Genomic DNA, 25,889 nt, shown 5'->3' on the forward strand with positions numbered 1-25,889 from the left:
TTACGCATCGAAAAATTTTTACCTTCGAAGTACCCGTTTTATTTTGTCACGCTGCTATGGCCTACGATGCATGTAGTGGTGATTAAATCAAAAATGCCGTACCGTACCCATGTCAAAGTCAAATTTAGCACCTGATGTGTTCAAATAGTCAGGCATGTAGAAATCGTACCCCATGCGCAAAGGGTAGTTTGAAATAGATTGTATCTTTCTTTTGCGGAAAATTTCCAAATAGAAACGTACTAAATGCCCATTCAATATGGGCGACCTTCAGGATATGTAGCTGAAGTCTCTAGTTGGATCTGAAGTTCCCCGTGTATGGATCGATAGAATCTGCAAGTTATTCATTGGGACGACACATCAAAACATTGGCGAATGAGAGCAAAGATCAATTTACTAGCACATTAAGAGACCCTTTTTTTCCTCTACGACTGAAAGTAACACTTAATTCAAATAGAGCATATTCCTTTGAGACTTCGAGAGATCAACCCATCAGATAATCCCTTCTTGTCAGGACAGCATTTTGCGACTTTTTCTAGCTTATTATGTTTGGCAGATAGAGTAACACGTCACCAGTTTCCTATGTAGTTCAACTCCACAACCCTCATATGTTGAAGTCTTTGGCAAGTTCATCAGCAGGAATGCTGTCAGGTCCAACAAACTCAACATTCACAAAACTCATGCCGCCTTCATGATCAAGCTGTGCCCCTTCAGAATCTGCCAGGGAAAGATGGAGGTTCCTGTTGTGTAGGATCAAATAATGCTAGGAGAAATCATTTCAATTTGATATTGGGCTGTCACCATTTTGAAAAACACGTGCCAAATAAATAGATGTATAATAAGAAAATTATGGACAATTATGCACCTTCTAGCACAGCTTGTGATTGTGAAAAACCTGCTTTTTTGGAAAAACTGGTGGAAAACAAATTCTGCTCATTCAATTCATTCTTCGATTGTGCTTATTGGTAAGCTGCTACAATCCTGCCGCTTAGCACAGATTCTATGTTAAGCCAAACAGGGCCTTATCCTTAGCCTAAAAACACCCTTTTTTAGCATTATTCGCAGATTAATCTTCCTCCTTGCTAACTTAGGACTGGCCTACCGATTTATCCTATTGGTCCCTTATTTGGGCCTTTGGGTCGCTATCAAGCACCTTGTTTGATGATTGTGACAGGACCCAAAGTATATAAATGAAATCATTTGCTCACGTGGAAATTAAAAAACTAAGCAACATACTTATAAGCTGCACCATAACCAATAAGATACATGCAAAATATTTTCTATTTGAAGTTAGATATGAAGAAAATGCCATGAAAAATATTGTACATTTAAGATTGGAACTCCTAATGTAATTGAACTTCAACTATTTAGCCAAGATGGAGCAGAGATCAAGCGGCAAAGCCTGTAGTCAAATTGACAAGCCTGAGGTGAAGCGAGCAAATTGCAACTGAGAAGATCTGAGACAAGCTAGTAAGGTTGGGGCAAAACATAATTCTAGCACAGTTCTGTGGCAAGGACAAATAGCTTGAACCACAGTTATTGTAAAAGCAGAACATATCTAATGGCTAACATATAATTATGATAGCTGCATAAATTGATGTGCTAGTGAAAAAAAAGGAATATGATCCCAAGGTTTGTTATTCCATCCAGTTAGGAAACGTGCTTTACTTTTGTAGGAACAAAAAGATGGAGGTATTTACTTGTGTTTACAGTTGTGCACTTCCACAGCAGAAATACTTCAATGATTAATTCAATTAATTCAGAACTGATACACATAGCAATCAAACCAGTGTAAACTGATACACATAAACTAATCAAAGAAGTGAGCATAATAGCATGTTTATTTATGAAATAATGACAGAGTGGTGCACTCATTCCATGCATTAACAATTTCAGTTCATGTATATAATTATTCCAAGTTAGATGAATATACCAGTACAAGTTGACTTGAATAGTCTATGGCAGACTTGTTGCAATAATATTGTGCAAAGCTCATCCAATCACATGTGGACTTATATGCAACCATCTTTTCAAAATAAGGGTGCTATATCTTGAAAAAATGCAATGATATTTGTAGAGTTCATCTGCGATATCTGTTAGCCTGACGCTAGCTAATTTTTCTAAAGTTCTGCGCTTTGCGTTATCCACTACTACCGTACATGTTTTTTTTTCAAACCTATAAACAGAATTGTTAATGGCAATGCTTAATTTAAGCACACAACTATTGCATGTATAAATATCTGCATGGGCTAAGATGCAGCTTAAGAGGGGTAGAAACAGGAATATCAACATACAAATCCCCCCAACAATAGGAGCACTATTAGCCAACGGAAGGAGGCAGTCTGGACTCTGGAGCACCCAGAGCTTGGCAAGGCAATTCAGAATTCTGAATGCGCTCATGAGATGCTCGGCATCTTAATCAATTGGTCATGTTGATATTAGATGGCCTGGCATGAAAACCACTGGAGGCAAAATAGGAACACAGGAGTGATTTCAAAAGGACTCACATGGATCAGAAATATTGGAGCAGGCTTCACTGAGATGGCAATGGATGGGAAAAAATAGGGTTGATGATGGAGAGGAAGAGTCGAGAGTGACTCGTGACAAAATTCTTGAGAATGACAACATCATGAAACTTAAAAGGAAAGACAAGACCATAGAAGAATCATGTTTCAGGACGAATAGCTAGATGGATTTAGACGAGCCATCAGTTCTATGACTTCGAAGTTGCAGGGATTTTACGATTTACGTTTCATAGCTGACCTTTGTGTTGTTAGAATATACGAACATCCAAGAAGTACAATTGAATGTGTGTATCAAATATTAGTGCCTGGAGACAAATGATTAAGGAGGAGATTTAGGACCCCAGGGATCCATGAAATGTCAAAGTTCAGTTTTACTATGTCTAGTACTCTAGTGTACAAGACATGGTGATTTCTTTACAAGTATAGTGCATCATCCTTGGATCGGACAAAGTTTACAAGAAGACACGGAGCTTTATTTTCTTTAGCATAATGTCCCAACTCCCAACCCATCAGGATGAGCTGATGACATAAATTTCTGGACAGTTCTGAACTTCCCATGGCCATATTTAAATCTTTCACCAGGAAGACCATATGGATGACTGGACTTTAATACACTGTATGCTACAATTTGCCATTCCTTATAAGTGCCTTCTGGTGTGAACTGCTTAAAAGTTGCTAAGCTTTGGCAGATAACTCACATGGAAATTGCTAGAGAAGGCCGAACTCTACAAATCAGCATGGGACATTACTTCCATCAAGTAGGCTGCAGGTAAAATCATTGTTTTCAAGCTCTATTTTGTCCGCCTTGACAACAGCATCTAGTTTAAGAGGTACAAAGCTCCGACCAGGACCATAAAAATGAGGAAAGTACTTATTATCATCACTTTCCTCATAAATTATCCCATCTGCAAGCTAAGATAAACAAGAAAAAAAAGGAAGAATATGAATGCGAAATTCATTACATAATACATAATATGTTTTTATCTAAACACATTTCTTGGCACATTACTTAAACATGACAATAAATTACAAGAAGCCAACGTCACATTAGAAGATACCAACATCACCTTTTGATAGTTTATACATGTAGATAAACAAATTATTAACTTATGTGTTGATGATGTGTGTACCCAACCTCCCATAAAAAGAAGTCAAAAACATGAGCAATGAATCATTCTCAGTCTATATTTTACAAAAGAGATACTAAAGCTTTGCAAATACTAGAATAGTTGGGAATTAACAAACTAACATGAGATAGGATTTAAATATAACTACCTTGGAAGTGTCGATTTGTAGTAGGTATAGATCATTCCTTCCAAGAAAGAAGTTCTTTAAAGTCATCTTCACCTTCACCAGGTTCAAGGATTAAACAATCTTCAGTTCTCGAGAAAATTTATAGAAGAGTGACAAAATGAAAAATGGATGGCATTCATGTGGAAACCACCTGTAGGTTGAACCACAGATTTTTATTATAATTATATGATTGAAATAATTATCAACAACAGAAATGACACTGATTTTAGTGGATTAAACATATTGGAATTCACGCATCTCGCAGGATGTAAAAGACTAACATTTTAACAATGTTGCCAATATACAAATAAGTTAACAATGTCCTTCCTGAAGGAGTAAAGATAATAAAACACTTAAAAAAATTCATTCCACCAATTGTAGGGATTTCAGATAATATCAAGAGATTATCTTTTTACCCCTTTCCTCAAATACAGAGGGAATAATGCACATATATCAGCAGAACATTTTAAGCGAATAAACTCTAGAATTTAATACTTCTGATAAATTATACTTTAATGTTGATTGTTTTTTGGACCAGCACCTTATATGTATCCTGCTCCCACAAAGAACTTATTGTAAATGGGAAAGGAACATTTCATAGAGTAAAGAAGTGCAAGCTGAATCAGCAGACATATTTATTTGTACGGTTGCATCATACCACACACAAGAAATGTCTTATTGCAATTGTAGGTTCCACCAGGCTTACAAGCTAAAAATCATTATGACCTCCGCATCTTGAATACATAGATAATTTCCTCAATTGCTAGTAATATCTTACGGCCAGTAACAATCACCCTATATAAGTTTAATGATTCATTCGGCAGTGCTATCTACCATGGATAATTGGGTAAAGAGAAGGCAACAAAAGCCCCAAGCCTCTACCCAGCGTACTGCCACCAAGAAGTCCTTAAAGACAAACTATGATAAAATGGACTAGAATTCTCAAATAACATAGCGCATCTATGAGTGCAGTGAACGAAGGGCATCTCCAGACAACATTGTCTTGCTCCAAGTCGTAGATTTGAGAACTGGATGACCTATCTCGATTTCATACCACACCTCAAGCAACACAATAGCAGCTCAAATCTGCCAAAGCAAGTCGATATCTCTTTGCAGATTTAGGGAAATTTAGGGAGCGCGTACGCTGGAAGAAATCGAGCGGTGTTGAGTTGGGTGGTGTGGGGGAGGGGGGGGGGAGGATACCTGGCCTAGGTCGCTGAGATGGATGCAGCCGGTGGAGCGGTCGAGGTCGCCGCCGAGAGTGGCGCCCGTGCGCTGGAGCTCCGCCCACTCGTCGGCCGTGCTGATCCGGTAAACGAACGCCGGCGGTGTTGGCTTCTCCATTGCGGCTGCACGCCAGGAACGTGCAGAATCTATCCTCTTGTTTTTCCCGTAGAGATGGCCCGGAGCCCCCTGTTGTTTGTCCCATTTTTCTACCCCGTCCATTTTTTTATATTTTTTGGTACTTCTACATTGGAATAGGCAATATTGGAATTCTGTTCATATTAAAGACATTTTTCAATAAAGTCCACAGAAAACGAGCTAAGGGGCATAAGAAGAGAATATGGTGAAAAAAAATTCCTTGCTTACATATTTTGTAGTGTATTTATCCTCTCCACTGTCTCTTCTTCAATTGTACTACTGACTAGACCTTGCCTGAAAGGTCATCCATAATTTTCACTTTGAGTTGGATCTTATACTACCAAATGTCTACGGTGCACACTGATCAATTGTCCCTCCAAATCCCAGTTTCCTGTACAGAGATCTAGTAGTAGGAAACCACCATGATTTCTCCAGGCACCCAGTCACAATATCCATCCCATCAGCCAAAGAGACACCTTTCAGCTTTATATGAATTTCCTCCCTACTTGTTTACCTCAACTGGACCAAAAGTCCTTCTGAATTCCTGTTTCTGAATGTTAAGAGACAGGAATTAGAAAATGATTTTACTACTTTTTTAGGTTAATATATATGCCTTCCAATCTCTAATCTGTTTAATAATAATTTTAGATTTGTATATTCCAATATCTAACCTTTTTCAATCTTTCAACAGATTGACGGGACACTCATCAAGACTAACTACCACTGTGGAGTTGCAAATCCTCACATTGTGGGGGTGTCGGGACAGGAGGAAAAGGAAGCATCCTTTCTCGGCCAGGATCAAAGCTAGTCTTCTGCTTGTGTCCACATTATGGAACATGTTATCACATTCCACCAAAGTTTCAGTTACAATTAACATCAAACCAAACGTTCACAATCATATAGAACCTAAACAATCCCTAAACCTGTATAAAACGGAAGATTTTCGAAACTACAACAAAACACCAACACAGGCAACGCAACAAATTAAAGACACCATAGCAAGCAGCTCGCTTAGTAGCTTGCTTAGCTAGCTAGTTGGCGAAGGCGCATCTCCTCCTGATCTCCCCCTGGCCGCCGGTGAGCACGCCCACCCTGCCCATGTTCACCATGGACGCCCCGAAGTCCCTGAGGAACAACGCCTCCTCCGCGTCCCTGTACCGGAGCACGAGCCCCCGGGTGACCTCGTTCCGGAGCAGCGCCTCGTCGGAGTGGAAGAGGCCCCGCCGCTTGGCGACCAGGCCGTAGTACGCCGCGTCGAAGGTCTCCGAGCTCCCCGGCACCATCTCCAGCTCCGTCGTCCTGTCCCGGGGGCTCCGGCACCGCCGCCGCAGCCGGTCGGCGTACGCCCTGTCCAGGGTCGGGTCGCTGTCGTGGTGCGCCGTGAAGTTGCGCAGCCGCCTGGCCATCGACGGGCAGTGCGACTTGCCGATCGCGTGGGCACCTGGGATGGCAGCAGCATGCGTGTAATGGGTTAGCGTTGCAAATTCGATCACAAGGAGATCTCTGAAGTAGAAGAGTGAAATTTGAGGTGATTGGGTTCTTTTCGCTTCCATTTGACTTTATCCTGTTTGAGCATTTCGATGTTTTCATAAGTTTTGTATTTTTGCAATATCCTTATGATTGTTTCTTGGATTGTGCAAAGCAGTGAGTGCTACCCCTTTCAAGAAGATCATAATTCTACATGCCACGTGCCAGGACCCAATGTCAATTCAGTTCCCAAATACAAGGAGCATGGCACATCACCATGAACTTGGTCCGTCCGCTGGACCACTTAGGTCAAACCGAATTGAAACCAGCTTCATTGGATTTCGATCATTTCAAAACTTATTATGGAGTAGTAATATGTCGTGAGATCATCACTGTATTCAGTGACTCTTGGATGGTGTGCCCCTAACTTTTGAGAAGAGAAAAAACGAAAAATTACTACATTCCAGGGAAAATAAACACAAAATCTAGTTACTATCCGAAAACTGAACACCGTCAAAGCATGGGTGGGCTTTAGTAAGGTTAAGGATAAAATTAGACGACACTTGGTGTTAAGGGTTGTCTCGAAAGTAAACGATGAATAGTAAGCATTCTACGCGGAAAAAAAAAACTCAACCTTTTTCTTGATACAAAATTTGAGCCATTTATATTCGTTAAAAATTAATAACTTAGATCTACTATGCTATCAATTTCTAGTTTTAACTAGTTATAAGCTGATTTCCTGTTTGTTAAACTTAATGTATACTATATTCCTAATGATGTACCAAGTTCACATTCAATAAGCAGTACTGCAGTACTTGTGCAGGCCCCTTTTACAAATCCACCAGCCAAAAAGGAAATACTTTCACAAAGCAAAAAAGAGACACCTTAAAAATACCATTTCTTGACACCTGTACACATACTATCAGATAAAATTTATCAAATTAACCCACTCAGATTAATGAGGCAGTTTGTATAGATGAATACCTGACAGAACAGCTAGATCCTTTAGGCTGAGGTTCTTGGACGCAAACCTCTTGATAAGCTTCCGGATTCCATCGAAGGAGTCGGGCAAGTTCTTGACGGCCTCCTTGGCGCTGGAGACGCTGCCGTCCCGCCTGCCGGTCTCCACCTCGTACAGGTTCCCGTCCTTGCTCCACTCCCCCTTGGTCACCACCTTCGTGGCCTGTTCCATTCAATTCAACGCAATAGCAATCAGACTCAATGCAGCCATTGCCATTGCCAATTTGGAGAACAAGGAAGAAGGAATCAGGCGGCAGCCATGGATGGAAACTGAAGAAGCAAGCTGTTGTAGGCAATGACCAGAGAGACGGCGTCCCTGGCGGCGATGGCGAGGATGTCGGCGCAGGAGACTTTGCCGGGGCACTCCTTCTCGAGCGCCGCCTTGATGTCGTCGATGACGTCGAAGGCTTCCAGCGTGAGGTTGGGCTTGGCGTCCTTCTCCGCCGTGTTCCCCTTGGTGGAGTTGAGGAGCACCGACCCCTCGCAGCCCTGCATCAATGGGGAGAAGAAATTAACATTGGCCGCCACACCATATCACTTCACAGAGTGGGTTTGAACTTCAGAGTCCAAACATGAAACGTCCATGGCAAATGTATGTTCTTCTGCGAGGTAGAAACAAAGGGCATGGAAAAGACAATCTTGAGACGTCCGCGTGGGGAATCTTATCAACCCCCGTTTCCCGGATAAAGTTTCAGAGTCATTTTTTCTGTCTCACTTTGTGTCTACTGACTGAATCTCTATGAACCAGCATGGGATGCCCTTGCATCCAAAAGAGACGAATCAAAGAAAGGGACAGGCATTTTGAAAAGAATCTACAGTATTAGCTAGATACTTTCTATACTCACTTCCTTCCTTCACCAACAGAACAAGCCGCAAGCAAAGACAAGGTCAGCATTCAGGAAAAGGAGGCCATTCTGAATACCCTGACGAAGCAGTCGTGGAAGTGGAGCCTCAGCAGCGGCGCGCTGGCCGTCGGGTCCTTGCGGACGGCCTTGGCGACGATCTTGCGGACGATCGCCTCGGCGTCCGGGCACGAATCCTTGTAGAACCCAACCCTGAGCTTCCCGTCGCCATGGCCGTAGCCGTAGCCATGGACTGAAGCAACCAGCACCAGCAGCAGAGGAAGCACTCGCACTGCCATGGTAGTGCAGAGCTGCCAATGCAAGCTACCAGGGAGTACAAGCTTGTCCCCAACACTCGGTGGAGGAAAAAAATAATCTATCGGTTGCTTGGCTTGGGCTCTCTTTTCCGGCGGCTCGAGCCTCGCGCCGCGCACATGAGCAGGCGGCGGTGCGTGATCAGCCGGGCGGCCGGCCGGCGTCCGCGGGATATATAGAAAGCTGGTGGGGTGGGGTGGGGACTGGGGAGTGGATGCCATCGGTCGGCGAGATCTCGGGCAGCGTTGTGACAGCGTCGTTTTTCCCGGCTGTCATGGGCATGATGCCATGTGATTGGCCATGGGTTTCCGGGTTCTTAGGTTAGGAGGTGTGCTAATGTACAGGCTATGTATGTGACTGATGGAGATGCCGTCTGCAAATACTCCGCCTAAGTTTGTGGTAACTTGCTCAGGATTGATTTAGTTACTTGTTGCTTACGATGTGGATTAGTACAATGTACTCCATCGTCTTTTACCGCTGTACAATGTCTGATGTATCGTTAAAAAAGAAGAAGAAGCGTTTTTCTCGTTTCAAAAAAAGGAAGCGTTTTTACAAGAGGTTTATTGGATGGCATCACTGAAATATGGCTGTCAAATTTTTAGGATGTTTACAAAGCCTAATGCTCTTAGAAACGTGGTTAAAGTTTTTTTAAAAAAAACACTATAAACCTTATGGGAGGACATTATTTTTTAACAGGAGAGGCGTAGCTCTTAGATCCAACTGCAGCCGACATCTACTTTATTTACACCCAAGGTATGAACACAAGTTGTGATGCAGTCAGATATCTGAGTGTATGAGATAGAGGGCGGCTTCATGGAACACGAAGTTTAACAGGTGTCATTTACCAATGATTTACTACTTGGGAATGGTTGGGAGATGTCCCTGACAAGGAGTAGTTGAGCAGATCAGCCGCGTCAGAGCAGTGATTAGAATTGTGACGGGATCGGGCTTCAAGGCCCCAAGTGCGGCTCACGTGGTCGGATCGGATAGGGATTTGTTTGCTGGAGCCCTATTATTGGCGACCTGATTGCCCTTGTGAGATCTTATCTGGTGCACTTTGTTTAGGGCGCGTTTGACCCAGGTCTTACTGCTGTTGTTCATCCTCAGATGAGGGAAAGTGGTTTATGGTCTTTTTACCTTTTTTTTCTCTCTCCCAACGGAGTCTAAAGTGCTTTCCCAGTAGAACAGGTTGCATCTGCCCTTGTTCACAATACATACGGGCAACCTTATCATTGATATTGCTGTGTGTATTTTGTTCAGCTTTCTAGAAGAGGTACACATGATTGAGTTTTTACTAGTCACTAACTCACTGAGCACACTGTGAACACAGGTAGTTGTCTTCCCTTCAGAGGTTAAGCATATTGTCCAGCTTCTTGTTTGATGGAGACAGAGAGTGAGATCAAAACGAATGCAGAACATAGGGTACCTTTTATGGAGACGGGCGCCATTTGGCATTTGTGTGTGAGGGCCTGTTTAGTTCCACCAAAACGCAAAATGCAAAAACGCAAAATTTCACTGTAGCAAAGGAATCTTGCTAATTTGAAGTACTAAATGAAGTCTATTTGCAAAACTTTTTGCATGGATGGGTTGTAAATCACGAGACGAATCTAATGATGCTAATTAATCCATGATTAAGCAATAATTAGCGGATGGTTACTGTAGCATCACTGTTGCAAAACATGGATTAAGTAGGCTCATTAGATTCGTCTCGCGATTTACAACCCATCCATGCAAAAAATTTTGCAAATAGACTTCATTTAGTACTTCAAATTAGCAAGATTCCTTTGCTACAGTGAAATTTTGCGTTTTGCGTTTTTGCGTTTTGGTGGAACTAAACAGGCCCTGACTAGGCATCCTAAAGGAAGTACTTGCTTGTTTGATTCAGGAACAAGTTCTTTTTTTCTTCTTTTGCAGGTATTCAGGAATAAGTTTGTACTCTACAGGATTTGACAGCAAGCAGAGACAAACGTTTGCAGATCTTCTATGAACAGGAATCAGAGAAGAAGCCATAAAAGTAGGAGCAAACAGAGAGAGTAGCATGCTGGCTATGAATCATACCAGGAGCAGGAGCAGGATCCACTCGTTAAAGTGCACGGCACAGTTCAGACAGTGTTGAGTGATTGGTGGAGTGGATAAGCTCTCCCACAAGAAAGCTAAGTTTTGCTGTTATAAAGCGGCCGTGCTTTTCACTTTCTTGCAGCTTTCCGTCAGTTGCCAAACAAGTCATCATGGTCCATTTTCTGACAAGAAACTGTTAGCGATTTTTTTTTTGAGCCTACATACACTCCCATTAACATTTAACGGTGTATGTTGTACTATACTTAAAAGCATCTTCATTTGTGAAAGAAAAGTGTTTGTAGGACATTGGACCAAATCTGTGATGTATCAGTCAAAATGAGTTCAGTTGTTTATAGTGAAGCTGTGTTGGCCAGGTTTGGAGGAAGAAAAGATTTGAGGGATTTATCTTATGGCCTAGTATATTGTTGGTTTGAGAAACGGGCCCACGGGACTATCGATCACTGCTCGTGTTGTGGCCCGTGGGCCTCTTCCCATGTTGCTCTCTGTGCTGTTCACGGTGATACTTGGGCTGAAATGCACGTAAATAGTAGGCGGCTAATTAAAACATGGACATAAGTTGGTGTCGTAGTTAAGTAACTTTGGTAACCTGCCCTGTAAAAGAAAAAGGAAACATTGGCGACCTGCCTGACATCCGAGTATCCAACGTGATTGGTATATAACAAAAAGTTTATTATTTGGGGTAGTGGTAGTGCATGCCACACACCTTTTCGCGTGAATACATACGGTGTTCAAACCTGCAAACTCACCCTGCACGTTGCTTCACCATCTCACGCACCCTTGATTTCTTAGACCTCCTGCAAAGGTTGAGCCAACTGCTAACTCATACTAACTAAAAATAGATAGCATAAAAGATCACTTCTTCAGTGGTCTAACTCTTAGCACACAACTTAAGATATAGATGGATCTAAATATCAGCCTCACTTAAAAGTATATAAGTACGAGACTATCTCTGGATCAAAAGATAGCTCTTCTCTTTCATCTCTTTCTCTCTCTTCCATCTAGATAAAATATTATATTTTACTCCTACAAGCTAGCTGACTTGGCACCATTGGAGAATGCCTTATTGCAATGTCTTCTTTTCTTTAATCATTGTTGCTCAAAATTTTGACGATTATTTGGGCTTCTAGATCTCATCGATGGATACATTGTTTAGGTAAATATTTTTTTGTCTGATCGCATATTAATGCTTTATAATTTTTTGAATATCTCTCTACAAATGCAAAATGATACTTATTTTCCCTGGATTAAACATCTTCCATTTTGAAAATCGCTTATATTTTAGTTTTACCATTTAAATACTAGCTACCGTTAGATTCAGGAATCATTTGTCTAACAAGTTTTTTGTACTATTTCATATGGTTATATCAAATGGTGACAAACAAATTCAGTTAGTGAGATGCCGTAAGCCTAATGAAGTTACACTACGACATGCTTACTTTTACAAACTAGCAAACAAATATGATGTGGCACTGACATGGAAAGTACACTATCCCCCATCCATTTGTGACTTGTGTATCACAGCAAAATAAGACAAATTTGGTTGGAAAAGGCTCTTCATAAAGATCAGGGGCTCATCACGCTACAACCTTACATTTATGAACCATCAAACCATTCTGATGTGGCATTGACATGGAAAGTAAAGTAATCACATTCCCCTTACCCATTTATCAGAAGGGGCCACCAATCCAACACTTCAGCAAGCATTTAGCGCATGTCACCATTGAATCTGTCGTTCTCTTCCAAGAAAAAAACAGCTGTTCTACTTCCAGATTGACCAAATGCCATGTCATGCCATTCTTATCTTAACACAACCTTCTATTTCACAAAGGCCAAATATCTTGCTTTTCTACATGAACTTTGTAGCATGGATTCCTCTATAAATAGGACCTAATAGGTCCTCACTTCCCCCACTCATCACAGCCAAATCTATCAAAAACACATCATCCTACAATCTAGTCCTAGTAATTATTGGACCCCATGGCATCATCCAAGGTATTCGCCTTGTTCGCCCTCCTAGCTCTCTGTGCTGTTAGTGCTAGTGCAACCAGTTACCTTCGGTACACACCGCCAATGATGCAACCATATCCACTGGCCATGCTGCAGCAACAGCGTTGCATGGCTCTAATGATGCAGGGCATCATGTCACCAGAATGCCAGCAGCTTGGTGCCATGTTCCCGATCACACAGCAGATGCAGATGCAGCAGTACTGCATTCCTCCAGTGATGCAAGGCGTGATGGCACCCCGGTGCCAGTGTGGTTCCATGTGCCAGATGCCAATGCAGCTCCCATACATGTACAGCACAGCAGCCATGAGGAACCCCCTGGCCTATCCTCAGCAATGTGTTGCTGGTTGTTCATGCTAGATAGATATCAGTGTCATGTGTAACACCGGTGAATAAAGTTCACATGCCATCGCGTGCGACTTGACAGAAATGAAGTATTGAATAAGATGGTTATCCTATGATTATCAGCAATGACTGCGGTTTTATTGAAACTCATTCCATTTCTAGTGTGCTTGTACATCGGCACCCTCGATGGCTCCGAATGCCACAGTACCTCAGTTGCAGCACTTAGGTCCTTACCTTTAAACTATAGTTTAAGACCCCTAAACCTGCTTAAGTTTTAAGCACTTCAATATAGATCCAAAGCACCTTTCTTTTACTACTTGTTATTGGCCTGTAATAATGAATGGTTGTGTCTGGCTCAGGCTGGAATGAACCTTGCTTATTTGGACTATTACTGAGCATATATGAAATTTAAGAAAATTAGAATCACAGATGTGAAGGGAAAATGGATAAGAAAAAAAATGAAAATGAAAAGAAATGGATAGTGGGCTTAATGGGCTGGCATCCTTATGTCTAGACGGGCTAGCAAGCCCACCTACGTTTTTGGACTCTTTTTGAGTGCTTGGCCACCGTAAGCCCATTAGCAATTACTCAAAACTTAGTTTTGTTCGAAGTCAATCTTTTATTAGCTTTGCCTAGCTAAGTTCATAGCAAAACATATATTAACATTTATATTAAAAGATTCTCTATCTTGACATGTTTCGTGGTGAGTTGGAACAAAGGGATCGGAGTTGGATATAACGTGAGAAATTTAGCAGTTTTGAACCACTTCGGCTCATCATAATTATAAGCCCATTGTGATGACACGTTTAAGTCCGACGATTTATCTTCAACAGATTTTTTACATTGCAAGAAATGCATTGCTGGTTCTCTTGCAATATAAAAAACAAATTACGAAGTTTCATACTCCATTCATATCGTTCAAAAATAAAAAAAAGTTTGTCCATAATCATCTCATGTCTAGGAAGAAAATCATAAAAAAAGATCATGTATTATTGACTCGATTGTTCTGCTCCCCAACATTTGGCATCCTGCGCAGTTTAACTCTGCACAAGAACAATCAACCAACATTGTTACATTATATTGGTACTACTATATATATATATATAGGTATGAATAGAGAACAACTGAACAGTTTACTATCTACTCTCTGCATTGACACTGAACTCGTAAGGTTGTGCCATCGGATTTCTGACTCTACACGACCACATCCATCAGCTGTTGAACCGTCGACAGTTGAGCCTGACCTCCCCTTGCCTCCCCGTCAGGACGTTCACGCCCCCCAGCTTCACCATGGACTTGGCGAACTGCACCCGGAAGTTCCCCGGCCGCGACGCGAACATGGCCGCGATCCGGCGGGCGGCGCCGGAGGACGCGAGCTCCTGGTCGATCTGCAGGACGGCTCTGCCGGCGAGCACGCTCGGGTAGAAGGAGTTGTCGAGGCCGAACGGGCCGAGCGGCGCGACGAAGTTCATGGGCACGATCACGTCGCGCGACTGGTTCTGCGGCGTCACCACGTGCGGCGGGCACCGGCGCCGGAGCACGGCGAGCAGGCCGGCGTCCATGGTCGGGTCGAACGGGCTGGTGCTGTTGTAGTTGTAGAGCCTGTTCATGATGAGCCCGCAGTGGCAGAACCCCATGGTATGCGAACCTGCCACGTTTGTTTTGATTTCAAGACAAGCGCAGACGAAATGCTACCAATTTGGTTTGAAATATTTGATCCAAAATCAGATGAGTAATATTTGGCACAATTCGATTGGAAATTTCGAATGTGTATCACCTAGCAAGGTGGTGAGATCGACGACGCCGAGGCCGATGGAGCGGAAGGCGGACAGGGCCTCGGCGAACGACGCGGAGGGGCTGGGCAGGTTCACCTCGGCCGCGCTGGACACGGTGCCGTCCCTTCTCCCCGTGGGCAGCTCGTAGCGCACCCTCCCCGCCATGGCCGCGGCGTCCCTGGCGGCCAGCGCGACGATGTCGGCGCACGACACGACGCCCGGGCACGCCTCCTCGACGGCCGCCTTGGCGTCGTCGACCACGTCGAGCATCCGCAGCGTCAGGTTCGGCGGGGCCTCCTTCTCGGCCGGGTGACCCGGCGTGCTGTCGATGAGCACCGAGCCGTCGCATCCCTGGTGGGAGTAGTAGTACACATGGCCAAAACTCTCGGCATCAGAGGCGGCGAAATCTCTTGGACATGGTCGCTGCGCCAATGGCACACGGCCGCTTAGATGTTCTCCGACGAGTGCGTACCCTGACGAAGCAGTCGTGGAAGTGCAGGCGGATGAGCGCGGGGAGGACGGAGCGGTCCCGCGCGGCGCGGCGGCGGACGACGCGGCGGACGATGGCCTCGGCGCGCGGGCACGACCGCGCGTAGAAGCTGACCTGCAGCTGGGCCTGCGGCGGCGGCACGGCGGCAGAGGCCGCGGCGGCTTGCACCGCGCCGACCGCCAACAGCAGTAGCAGGGAATGACGCGGCACCTTCAGGGCCATGACGACGACGATGAGTAGTAGTCGGTGCCCGGCCGTGGAGGCGGAGAGATCGACGCGACGAAGTATGGTCTCGGGATCGGGCAAGCAGCTCCGGTTTTAGAGATCGGGTCGCCGGTGGAGTTGGGAGCACTCAAGGGCGCCCTCGCTTCGTTAATGCACCTCGGAATGCTAGCGACAGTTCACTCGGCATGTGGCAGACCACATGCCACTGCAGGGTGGTCTCTGCTGCGTGTGGAGGTGAAGCTCGATCAAACTCCTCACGGCCGCGGGGAGCAAGGGCAGAAACACAGGAGTATGGCTTACTCTACTCCTACTGCATCATTACAGCGTGACGCTGTCTATATCACACCCGAATATTTTTTTCCCTTCTTTATACCTGAATTTTTTTGCCATTAGATCAAGATATGACGATGGATCTCCTTCCTTGCACTGTTCATCTTCTTCCTTCAACCTCCTTCCTCCCGCGCCGGCGGCTCCTCCGCCTGCTCCTCCCATCGTCGGAAGTCGTCGCCCTCGCCTCAGCCTGGCCCAACTGGCCTCCTCCACCAGCCCACCCGACGGCGCCACCGCCGCCGGCCTCACCGTCCCCGCGCCCGCAACCTCCGCCGGGCCGGCCTGCCACCCCCGGTCTTCCTTCTAAGTCCGGCAATGGAGATCGCCGGAGCCCAAACCCTAACTTCGAATCCTAACCTCGCCGGAGATCTCGCCGGAGGTGGAGAAGAAGCTCGCCGGAGGTGGAAGGAGGTAGAAGAAGTCTTGAATTGGTAGGAAGAGGAAGAAGCAAAATTTGGGTGTGAGATGGAAATAAAAGAAATACACGGTTGTCATATAGCTTTCCGTTACAGGTATCCGTAGAAGGAAGCAAAGCTTTTGCTGGGCACGCAGAGGATGACGTTTGAATTACAGTATTGCTTGCTTGGGCTAGAGTAATTTTACCATGCTTACCAAGCATGTTTTAGGCGAGCACGCTCGGGTAGAAGGAGTTGTCGAGGTCAAACGGGTCTTATTAAAAAACTAGAAAAAGAATTACCACTTCAATATATAGAAGACTATACTAGGATAAAGATCACTTCTAGCCATGGCAATTCTGCTCTCGTTTCATACGCAGAATTTTATCCGATCCATTGCCTGTGATGGATGGCGCCAGCCCGAGTGTTGGGCTGAATCCGATCGTGGGTCGATTTTTCTTTTCTTTTACGTACTCACTTCATCACTTGTGTATTTTACCTCCTCCTTTTTATATGGCGAGTAACATGTAACAATGTACTTTGCAATTACTTTTTAGTTGCTCTGTTTTTTTTTGTTTATACTACCTTCGTTCAAGAATGCATGTCGTTTTGCTTTTGTCATAGGTTAAGTTTCTCTAACTTTGACTAAATTTATAGAAAAATAACCAACATCTAATACATCGAATCAGTTCTGTTAGATCCACCGCAATATGCCTTAATATTTGATTTATTTGATATTGAATATGATAGTATATTTCTATTTAAGCTTGGTCAAAGTTTGAAATTTTGGCTTAGGAAAAAACAAAAACAATATATGTAAGTTTGTGTATCCAATTAATGTTGCACTCACATGAATGAGTATGCGTGCGTGTCTGTGATAATCTATATGTTACTATATTTTGCAAAAGGAAAAAAAAAGATGAATGTTAAGATCGCAATCTAAAGTTGTGTTTATGTGGGGGACAAAATATGGATTCAAAGATCCAACTCGCTGTTCCTCGGAAAGAAAAAAGTAAAAAACTTTTGCCTCCAGCTGTTTTTTCACTGTTTGTATAGAACTATAGATGATAGCTCTGGCATCCATGTTGCGTGATGCGGGAGAAATGCCCGAGGCGTTCCGTAGGCCAAATGCCCATATGGACATGTATTATTCCAAGCACAATTCTCATTATCTGTTTTGCATGCGGCTGTATCTAAACATGGCACATTCCCTTCCATCCGAAAGATTGAAAGAAAGTTCCGGAAGCTATCGCCATGTGGGGCATGTGTTTATTGTGATCAAGGACCTCTGGTAATCATCTCTATACAATAATTCTAACCAAGGACCTTTGGCAGCTGTTCCCTTGTTCGCATTGATTTTGACTGCTTGGCTGGCCTCATCCGTTGCTAGAAGCGGCTTGTGTGTGCTACAACCGGCTAATACTTTGAGAACGTGTGATTTGTTTGTGCAGCTCACGCCTCAGCAACTTGCCAGATGGCAGCCGTGGTATTGAATCAACAAAAACAACTCTGCGTATCTTCTTGTGAGGGGCAACCTAATGAAAGTTAACTCGATTAGCGTATGTAAATATATTGTATGCAAGATGTCAGTTAATGCATGCAGTATGTGATCAAGTTCTAGGCAGCCAATGTATGTACCTGCTCTGCAACGAATTCCATTATTTGGTCCTCTGTAAGATTATTGCTCCCCTTTTGTCTGACAACAAGTGCCATTGGCAATTGTCCCGCTTCTTCATCCGGGTATCTATATGTAAGTACAACAGGGAGTAAATTTAAATCTCATAAACATGTAATGTTGAAAATAACAAACCATCAGTAACTCTTGGACAGCAGACATTCTTAATACCCATCCTATTTGTATAGTACATAGTTACATACATATTGAGTACATAGACACGTTGATGTGATTGGATGTGTTTTGATTAGAGTGAAATTATGTTGAATTGATATGAAGTTATCCTATACATATCTTGTTGTAACTATAAAGAAACAGATAAAGACCTGCAATACGATTTATCTATTTAGAAATAATATAAATAGATGTTTTATTTTGTTCTGAGAGATGTATTTTAGTTTTTTTTAATAAAATATTCTTAGTGCCAACGCAATCATCATTGGTGAATCATTATATCAGTTTTCAATGAAAATATTGAAACATTATATGATTATTAGGATACCTTACCATGAAATCTAAATATCGTTCAAATGGTTCATGAAAAATAAGCATGGTGCATGTCATTTGTTTAGGTATATATAAGAGAACGTACGGGATAACTGCTGCATCAGATATCCCTGGAATCAAATGTAGCACGTCCTCTAACTCTGCTGGTGCAACCTAAGTACAAAATGAATGTATTGCATGTAAGGGCACAAAATGTGGTAATGCTAACCGTGGAACTAAATCTAAATCATAAAAAAGGAGAAACATGTTAAATACCTGATATGCTTTGTACTTAATGAGATCCTTTAGTCTATCAACTACGTAAAGGAAGCCATCTTCGTCAAAATAGCAGAGGTCTCCAGTTTTAAGCCAACCATCGGAGTCAAATGCAGAAATTCTTGTTTCGTTACCTCCAACATATCCTATATGATTGATATAGAATTAACATTCCCATGAAGCTGTTGGTAAAATTAATCATTACTTTGAAACTTGTGATAAAAAGTAAGTTCCTCAGAATTGTTTGCCATGTTATATTTTTAATTACAATGATGCTTTCTATTGTTTATTCATAAAGTGCCATGAATTGGGAAATAACTCGATAAATTTTTTTTATGATACTATTTTTTCTATGTAGCAATTTTTGTTTATTGCCTGTGTTGCACGATGTTAAACTGGACCATCATGTGGATATTGTATCATACTTTTAGTTGCATTTTAAATTTAGGTGGAAACGTTTGCAATTGATCATCTGATAAAGGTGTGTCATGATTAAACAAACATTGTCATTGTATTCAAATAACTAACAAAAATGGGTGACCATGACTACTCATCAACTAAGCATAATACTATAAAAACATAAGGACACATAATACATACTATCATCTGATACAAGTAAATATAAAAATTCATAAAAAAGTATAAAATTAGTGCAGCAACTTTATTATAATTAAACTTTTAGCATTTTTTAACACCATTCTTATATTAGCATTGAAACTGGACATTCTTCTGAGATGTGCATTTCTTTCCTTACTTTGGAAACATATTAAGTTCTACAAATAAATATTTCTATATATCATGTAATTAATAAATAATTTGTATTTTTGTGTGTGATACACATGAAACGATAATTTTTTAATATTACTTAGAATACCTAACAATAGTTGAGTGCCTTTTGTTTAACAACTTTTTTATTTGGGCTCTCGATTGCATTTGGAAAAAAAATAGTGTTGTGATGTGGAACCTTATTGTTGGATCTTTGTACTCAAAATGGAATAGATAGATAGATAGATAGATAGATAGATAGATAGATAGATAGATAGATAGATAGATAGATAGATAGATAGATAGATAGATAGATATATGATGCAAATTTAAGTAGATGAAGTAGTGACGCAGTTACCTAGCATGACACTTGGGCTTTGAATGCATAATTCTCCTTGCTCATTGGTCGATAAGAGGCCACCACTGATAATGTCAACAACTTTGGCTTCAACACCACTACATAGTCGGCCTGTTGATTTTATCTGATGACATTCGTGATGACCAACCATCTTTGATATCACGCCACCCTCAGTTGATCCTAATGCCTGTGCTTTATTTGTAAACCATATCAAAGATTTATTATTATACAAAGAATAAAGTGAGAGTGTGCCAGCCGTGGTCCAGAAACCCCTCAGCTGGACCTAAAACGCTAGCATGTTAGCTTGGCGTCATGCTTGGTAACTAGCATACAAGGAGATTATATTCAGGTCAGCTAGTCCCCTAAACTAGAGAAATTAAGATGAGTTGAACCAACTAGTTTTCATCTAGCCACAAAACTGATTTAGGGGATTAAGTTGTATAACGGTTTTTACACCTTAGAAGGCCTTCAGACATTTGAGACAACTACTTTAGGATGCACAACACAACAATATTTCCCTAACATTCTTTTTGATAAACCATGGCAAATCCAAAAGAAAAAAACAGGTTGGGAACAGTGCCTATTTATCATCTCTTGATTCTAGCTGAAATGAGTATTATCTGACCCATGGTCCATATTCTTTTCCCAGATATTATGTACGTGCCAATATTGTAAAAATTATATTAAGATGCAGCTGATGGTGATTATTTATATAAATAAATTACAAAACCGGCAACTTTTTAAAGGACAAATCCAATAACTATTTTTGAAAGAGTAAATGTAGCAATTTCACTTGAAGTGTTTATATGAATAAAAACAAGTTTGACATGCAGCCCCCTCCCGCACCAGAGGTGTCGTGGGTCGGTCGCCACGTGACTGTTGCTGACTGGCGCCAAACACCAAATGTTCGGAACGCGGAGCCACGCGAGAACGAGAACTTCCACCCCGAATAGAGAACCACAAAGATTTCGATCGCGATCCTTGTGGGCAAGGTGCAAATTAAAAATAAGCGAGCATGCCAAAATTATGGCAAAAGTTAATGTCACCGTCAAAGATGGGCAGCAGCGCACTTACCAACGACAGCTCGACGTCGGGGAACCTCTCCTGGAACGCCGACGCCGCCGCGCTGCTCAGCGGCGCGCCGCCGCAGTCGACCCGGACAAGGTCCGGGAACCCCTCCGGACCGCCGCCGCCTCCCCGCGCCATGGCCACGACCACCGGCGGCGCCACGAACATCTGCGTGGCCCGGCACCTCGCTGCCGCGGCCGCCACGGCCGCCGCGCCGCCCCGGGGCGCGGTGACCACGGCCGTCGTCTCGGCCGCCGCGACCCCGCGCATCAGCATGTGGAAGCCGTACGAGTGGAACATGGGCACGCCCAGGAGCGTCACCACGGGCCCGCCGGGCGCCCGCGGCCGCGCCGAGGGGACCTGCAGCGACGACGCGATGAGGCGCCGGTGGGACTGCGCCACCGCCTTCGTTCGCCCCGTCGTCCCCGACGAGTAGCTGATCGCCGCCACGTCGGACTGCCGCACCTCGGCCGGTGGCCCGTCCGCCTCCACCGGTTCGTGGCCGTGGAGGAAGGACTCGAACTGCGGCGAGTCGAGCAGAACGACGGTCAGCTCCCGGGCCGCGGGGACCTTGCTTACGGTGGCGGCGGTGGCGAAGACGACGGACGGGCTGCACAGGCCGACGGCGCGGGCGACATCGGCGGCCGTGGATAGCGGGCTGACCGGCGAGACGACGGCGCCGAGGGACAGCACTGCGAGGTACACCACGGGGACGTCCAGGCTGGGCGGTGCGAGGACGAGCGTGACGTCGCCCCTGGCGACGCCGAGCGCGCCGCGCAGCGCGGCGGAGAGGGAGCGGACGCGGGCGAGGAGCGCCGCGAACGAGAGCGCGGCGCCGGTGGACGCGTCGACGAAGGCCGGGTGCGCCGGGAGCGGCGAGGGGAGGCGGGACAGAGCAAAGGACGGGAAGGAGACGGGCGCGTCCTCCGGCGGGAGCGCGATCGGCGGGCGCAGGCTGCGGAACGTCCTCGTCGCCGGGCAGAAGCCGCTCCGCGGGTCCATGGGCACGGGCAGCTACCAGCGAGCGAGAGCACACTCGTTCCAGCCGCGGGGGAGACGACAGCGACCAATCTCGTGGGTGATGGAGGGGACAACTTGTTGTGGTCTCGTAGTGACACTACACAGTTTTCACTTTGCGTGCTTGAAATCGCATTGCCCACGATGACAGTGGATCGGATTCGTGTCATTGGTGGCGCCCACCGATATAGAGCTGATCATGCCGTATGATTGGACATAAAATATTTTTAAAACTGTCGTTCACATTGTCTTTGTTTTGAGCCAAACTTTAGTACTTCGACCGTATTATAAAAAATATATTAATATCTATTGCATTAAAGAAATGCACTATCAAGATATTATATTTTATGGTGGATAATTATTCAATGAAATTAATTTATGTTCTAGATGTTGGCCGCCGCCGCTACTCCAAATCAGCGCCAAAATCCGATGCTCATCCTCCGGTACCTTGCGTTCCCGCGACCGTCCCCTCCGCCGTCGTGCGCTCCCGTGGCCGACCGCATCCCCACCGCGCCAAAATTCTTATCTTTCTCCTCCGCGGCCGCCTCCGCGAGCCGCCTCAGCGCCCACCGCCCTCCATCCGCCTCCCTACTCGCACGCGAGGACAGCGGTGGAAAACGGCATGGAGGAGCCGCGGGGAGCCAGTATTTTGAGCTCCCGCTCCGTGGAATGGCTCCAGTCAGCGGGTTTCGAGGGGCTCTGCTGCCGGAGCCATTTGCTCCCCACCCGTCTGGCAGGGCTCGTCGTGAAGCTGTTGGAGAAGCTCCTGGAACATAGAACAAATGCAGAAGTGGCTACGGCTCCTTAAAAAAAAATGATGGCTCCAGCTCCGATTTCTCTACTGGAGTAGCTTCTCTAATGGAGTTGAAGCTATTTTAAAAAACGTTTGGTAAAATGGCTTCACCTTATTTCTCATGGATGGATTGAAGAAGAAAATATCCATAATACTCTTATACTTTTTCTATTTTTTCCTTTTATTCTTATTTTTTTCCTGCCCACCGCCGCGTGGCAGCCCCGCCCGCCGCTGCTCGGCCTCCCACAGCCGGCCACGCCTGCCGCCGCGTGGCCTCCCGCTGCTCGGCCTCCAGCGCGATGGCTCTCGCGCCCACCACCGCGCGAGGAGTGGAACGTGCGAAGAGATCGCGGGGGTAAAGATGGCAGCGGGATGCGGGCGTGCACCTGGAGCCGGACGGAACCATGATTTCTAGCTCCGGCTCGCCCAATCCGCTACAGTGAGCGGGATTTCGGAGGCTCCAAGTTTGGAGCTGCTGGATATTACACCGTTTGGGAGAGCTCTTATGAAGTCTGTTTTGTGAAGGCTGTTTTGTGAAGTCTGTTTTGGAGCCTTTTAAAAAATCTTGCCAAAGGAGCTCTTACTCGTCGGTGACGGTGACAGTGAAGTGGATTTGCATTACAATTTGTGGTGCCTAGATGTATAAGCTGGTTATGCTTTGTGGAGAGGGATGATGCGACGATCGGTTCACATGGTTTTTTAGCTATCTCCATATGTTTTCTACTCTTATGCTACAAGCGCTTTTTTCCCATCCTTTTAGTCGACAATGCTGGTGAGCCGTCGAGAGGTGTGGGTAGTGGAGGTGGGTGGGCTTAGAGGGATCAAAGGCAAGCACGCGGTACTATGGTAGCAGGCACTAGGCAGTGGCGTGGTGAGCACTCCAAACTTATTGAATTCATTCATAGGGACAAATTTTTCTCTGAACTCCAAACATGAATAAAATTATTTCATTTACTACGATAAAAAAATTCAAGCACGAATGAGAAACTAGATGCAAGGAACGCATTCAGCCCGCACGGAAATCTCTCGTGTGCCGCACCCGCACCTCAGCCTTCGATCAATTTTGTCTTCTTTGTCGCCGGCGTGACGCTGTCAGCGTCGTCTGCAGTATTGCTGTCCACTACAGCAACGGCACCACCGGAGCCGCGAAGGCCAGCGTTCCTATCTTCCAGCCAGCTTTCCAAAAACTCCTTGATCTCCTTGAACTCCTGGGCGTCCTCCGAGGCCAGATCGAACACCTGACGCCCCAGCTCCTCCATCTCGTCGAGCCTCTCGGACTTGGCGTCGCCCCGCCGCCGCATCCGCCTCAGCGCGCAGCAGTCCGGTATCCGCGACGAGTTGGTGTGGCGCATCACGCACAGGATGTGCCGGCAGGGGAGGCCCTCGCGCTCCATCTTTCGGCAGCTGCATCTGACGACGTCGCCGGAGCCGGAGCACTCCACGTGGAAGAGCACGCCCCGGCGCTGCCTGAACACCACCGTGTAGGCCTTCTTGCCGAACGTGGGGTGGCCTCTGGCCGTCGCCTCCACGACCTCGAAGCTGTCGATCATCTTTATCTCCTCGCGCAGGAGGTAGAAGTTGGCCGGCGTGAACCAGCGCGCGGCGCGCTCCTCCAGGTACCGGTGCCCGGTGGTGAGCTCCACCCGGGACCTGTCGGCCTCGGCGTCGAGCGCGGCGCTGCCGCGGCGCAGGCCGTCGGCGCAGGCGTCGGCGTGCCGCAGCAGGTCGGGCAACGACATGCCCCCGTGGAGCCCCGTGTGCAGGCGCGTGGCGAGGCACTCCGTCCTCTGGTCGCTAGCCATACCGAGAAAGAACTTGTCGTGGACGAACGCGGCGGCCCACAGCTCCCTCTTGCCGTACATGGCGTCCAGCCAGCGCTGGTTCCCGGCGGTCCGGTGCTTCGCCATGAAGCCGTACCACCGCTCCTCGAACGCCGCCGGGGAGCACGCGTCGCACATCAGGGACCTGAACTCGTTCCGGATCGACGAGCCGCGGAGGTGCTCCTCGACGGCCTGCTCCACGTGCCACGAGCAGATCCGGTGGTTGGACTCCGGGAACACGATCTTGACGGCCGCGGCCACCGCGTCGCCGCCGTCGGTGATCACCGACTTGGGCCTGTCCTGGTAGGTGGACATCAGGAAGGCGCGCAGCAGCCAGACGTACGAGTCGAGGGACTGGTCGGAGATGATGCCGCAGCCGAAGAACGCGGGCGTGCGGTGGTGGCTCAGCCCGACGAAGGGGACGAACGGCATGCCGTACTTGTTGGTCCGGTACGTGGTGTCGAAGACGACGACGTCGCCGTGGAAGAGGTAGTCGAGGCGGGAGTCGATGTCGGCCCAGAAGAGATTCTTCAGGCGCTGCTCGGCGTCCAACTCGTAGTGGTAGAAGTTCTCGCAGTCGTCCTCGTCCCTCCGGCGGCGCAGTTCCTGGAGGACGGCGTCCGCTTCGGCCCTGTCGATCCGCGGCCGCGCCATTGTCGATCGTGCCTACGCAGACCATCAAAGATCAGAGAAACTCTCTAGTCAAGATGAAAAATGCAAAAGAGTAGAGAAATGTGGCTGTGACGCCGGCCGGTGAAACAGCGGAGGCGGCGCGCAACTCTACATAGCGGTGGCGGAAGAAAGTCCGGCGAGATTCCGGACGGTAGAATGGGGAGATGTGGGAGTCGATTAGTTCGGAGGAATACGGAATACGCGCAGAGGCATTCCTTAAATCACTCCTTCCAAAAAAACAAACCGTTAACCTTGGAAAGATTTACCGTGGATATACCGACAAATCGGCCGCCACTAACAGATCAGTAACAAACGTTCCATCCATTTGAATTTTCTTTTGACATCCCACCACTTTCCAAAATTTAGATATAAACCTATTCTAAATTTATAGATGAGAGATAAAAATTGATTGTATATATCACCAAACTATATTTCTATTCCGTAACATATAGCATGCTCTTTCGCTTACTGCTATATAGTAGAAATATAGCATAT

At 45.6% G+C, this 25,889-nt stretch overlaps 6 protein-coding genes across 12 annotated transcripts; 1 reads left to right on the top strand and 5 right to left on the bottom strand.

The window, feature by feature from the left end:
* Nucleotides 1-171: 171 nt before the first annotated feature.
* LOC112877048 lies at nt 172-5,231 on the bottom strand. Of its 5 annotated transcripts, none has more exons than XM_025941251.1 (4): nt 5,019-5,230; nt 3,798-3,869; nt 3,221-3,434; nt 172-330 (listed from the first exon to the last, which is right to left on the bottom strand). In XM_025941251.1, the coding sequence occupies exons 1-3, from the start codon at nt 5,157-5,159 to the stop codon at nt 3,255-3,257; spliced, it is 393 nt and encodes a 130-aa protein (XP_025797036.1). In that variant the 5' UTR covers nt 5,160-5,230; the 3' UTR covers nt 172-330; nt 3,221-3,254. The 5 variants fall into 5 exon arrangements, with proteins under 5 accessions (XP_025797036.1, XP_025797035.1, XP_025797034.1 ...); XM_025941250.1 differs by lacking the exon at nt 172-330 and adding an exon at nt 374-714 and having other exon boundaries at nt 5,019-5,231; XM_025941249.1 differs by lacking the exon at nt 172-330 and adding an exon at nt 374-737 and having other exon boundaries at nt 5,019-5,231.
* Nucleotides 5,232-5,951: 720 nt separating this feature from the next.
* Nucleotides 5,952-8,980, bottom strand: LOC112875799 (peroxidase 27-like). The gene is made up of 4 exons (XM_025939772.1): nt 8,587-8,980; nt 7,965-8,153; nt 7,629-7,827; nt 5,952-6,618 (listed from the first exon to the last, which is right to left on the bottom strand). The coding sequence occupies exons 1-4, from the start codon at nt 8,803-8,805 to the stop codon at nt 6,209-6,211; spliced, it is 1,017 nt and encodes a 338-aa protein (XP_025795557.1). The 5' UTR covers nt 8,806-8,980; the 3' UTR covers nt 5,952-6,208.
* Nucleotides 8,981-12,825: 3,845 nt separating this feature from the next.
* Nucleotides 12,826-13,362, top strand: LOC112877857 (10 kDa prolamin-like). The gene has a single exon (XM_025942231.1). It carries the CDS (start codon nt 12,878-12,880, stop codon nt 13,262-13,264), a length of 387 nt encoding a protein of 128 aa, XP_025798016.1. The 5' UTR covers nt 12,826-12,877; the 3' UTR covers nt 13,265-13,362.
* A 1,098-nt stretch (nt 13,363-14,460) lies between these two features.
* On the bottom strand, nt 14,461-15,736 carry LOC112872780 (peroxidase 57-like). Its single transcript, XM_025935832.1, has 3 exons — nt 15,497-15,736; nt 15,027-15,375; nt 14,461-14,897 (listed from the first exon to the last, which is right to left on the bottom strand). Exons 1-3 carry the CDS (start codon nt 15,734-15,736, stop codon nt 14,461-14,463), a joined length of 1,026 nt encoding a protein of 341 aa, XP_025791617.1.
* A 1,825-nt stretch (nt 15,737-17,561) lies between these two features.
* On the bottom strand, nt 17,562-22,207 carry LOC112873911 (4-coumarate--CoA ligase-like 7). Of its 3 annotated transcripts, XR_003224848.1 has the most exons (7): nt 21,099-22,195; nt 20,025-20,211; nt 18,902-19,047; nt 18,732-18,799; nt 18,103-18,208; nt 17,791-17,999; nt 17,562-17,750 (listed from the first exon to the last, which is right to left on the bottom strand). XR_003224848.1 is itself a non-coding variant. In XM_025937006.1 (6 exons), exons 1-6 carry the CDS (start codon nt 22,092-22,094, stop codon nt 17,871-17,873), a joined length of 1,632 nt encoding a protein of 543 aa, XP_025792791.1. In that variant the 5' UTR covers nt 22,095-22,195; the 3' UTR covers nt 17,585-17,870. The 3 variants fall into 3 exon arrangements, 1 of the variants encoding a protein (XP_025792791.1); XM_025937006.1 differs by having other exon boundaries at nt 17,585-17,999; XR_003224849.1 differs by lacking the exons at nt 17,562-17,750; nt 18,732-18,799 and having other exon boundaries at nt 17,858-17,999; nt 21,099-22,207.
* Nucleotides 22,208-23,816: 1,609 nt separating this feature from the next.
* LOC112877764 (protein FAR1-RELATED SEQUENCE 5-like) lies at nt 23,817-25,626 on the bottom strand. Its single transcript, XM_025942125.1, has one exon. It carries the CDS (start codon nt 25,374-25,376, stop codon nt 23,949-23,951), a length of 1,428 nt encoding a protein of 475 aa, XP_025797910.1. The 5' UTR covers nt 25,377-25,626; the 3' UTR covers nt 23,817-23,948.
* Nucleotides 25,627-25,889: the final 263 nt, after the last annotated feature.

Source organism: Panicum hallii, chromosome 9 (assembly GCF_002211085.1).
Source record: "Panicum hallii strain FIL2 chromosome 9, PHallii_v3.1, whole genome shotgun sequence".
In the NCBI taxonomy this organism is placed as follows: domain Eukaryota; kingdom Viridiplantae; phylum Streptophyta; class Magnoliopsida; order Poales; family Poaceae; genus Panicum; species Panicum hallii.

Excerpts from the sequence above, each read along its gene's own strand:
- LOC112877048 (XM_025941251.1), bottom strand. The coding sequence starts at position 5,159 with ATGGAGAAGCCAACACCGCCGGCGTTCGTTTACCGGATCAGCACGGCC. Across the intron at positions 3,870-5,018 it reads ATCTCAGCGACCTAGGCCAG|GTGAAGATGACTTTAAAGAA; the intron begins GTATCCTCCCCC and ends AACCTGGTGAAG. Across the intron at positions 3,435-3,797 it reads TACAAATCGACACTTCCAAG|CTTGCAGATGGGATAATTTA; the intron begins GTAGTTATATTT and ends TGTTTATCTTAG.
- LOC112875799 (XM_025939772.1), bottom strand. The coding sequence starts at position 8,805 with ATGGCAGTGCGAGTGCTTCCTCTGCTGCTGGTGCTGGTTGCTTCAGTC. Across the intron at positions 8,154-8,586 it reads TCCACGACTGCTTCGTCAGG|GGCTGCGAGGGGTCGGTGCT; the intron begins GTATTCAGAATG and ends CCATTGATGCAG. Across the intron at positions 6,619-7,628 it reads GGATCTAGCTGTTCTGTCAG|GTGCCCACGCGATCGGCAAG; the intron begins GTATTCATCTAT and ends CTGCCATCCCAG.
- LOC112877857 (XM_025942231.1), top strand. The coding sequence starts at position 12,878 with ATGGCATCATCCAAGGTATTCGCCTTGTTCGCCCTCCTAGCTCTCTGT.
- LOC112872780 (XM_025935832.1), bottom strand. The coding sequence starts at position 15,736 with ATGGCCCTGAAGGTGCCGCGTCATTCCCTGCTACTGCTGTTGGCGGTC. Across the intron at positions 15,376-15,496 it reads TCCACGACTGCTTCGTCAGG|GGATGCGACGGCTCGGTGCT; the intron begins GTACGCACTCGT and ends TACTCCCACCAG. Across the intron at positions 14,898-15,026 it reads CGATCTCACCACCTTGCTAG|GTTCGCATACCATGGGGTTC; the intron begins GTGATACACATT and ends CAAACGTGGCAG.
- LOC112873911 (XM_025937006.1), bottom strand. The coding sequence starts at position 22,094 with ATGGACCCGCGGAGCGGCTTCTGCCCGGCGACGAGGACGTTCCGCAGC. Across the intron at positions 20,212-21,098 it reads CCGACGTCGAGCTGTCGTTG|GCATTAGGATCAACTGAGGG; the intron begins GTAAGTGCGCTG and ends AATAAAGCACAG. Across the intron at positions 19,048-20,024 it reads AAGCCCAAGTGTCATGCTAG|GATATGTTGGAGGTAACGAA; the intron begins GTAACTGCGTCA and ends TCAATCATATAG.
- LOC112877764 (XM_025942125.1), bottom strand. The coding sequence starts at position 25,376 with ATGGCGCGGCCGCGGATCGACAGGGCCGAAGCGGACGCCGTCCTCCAG.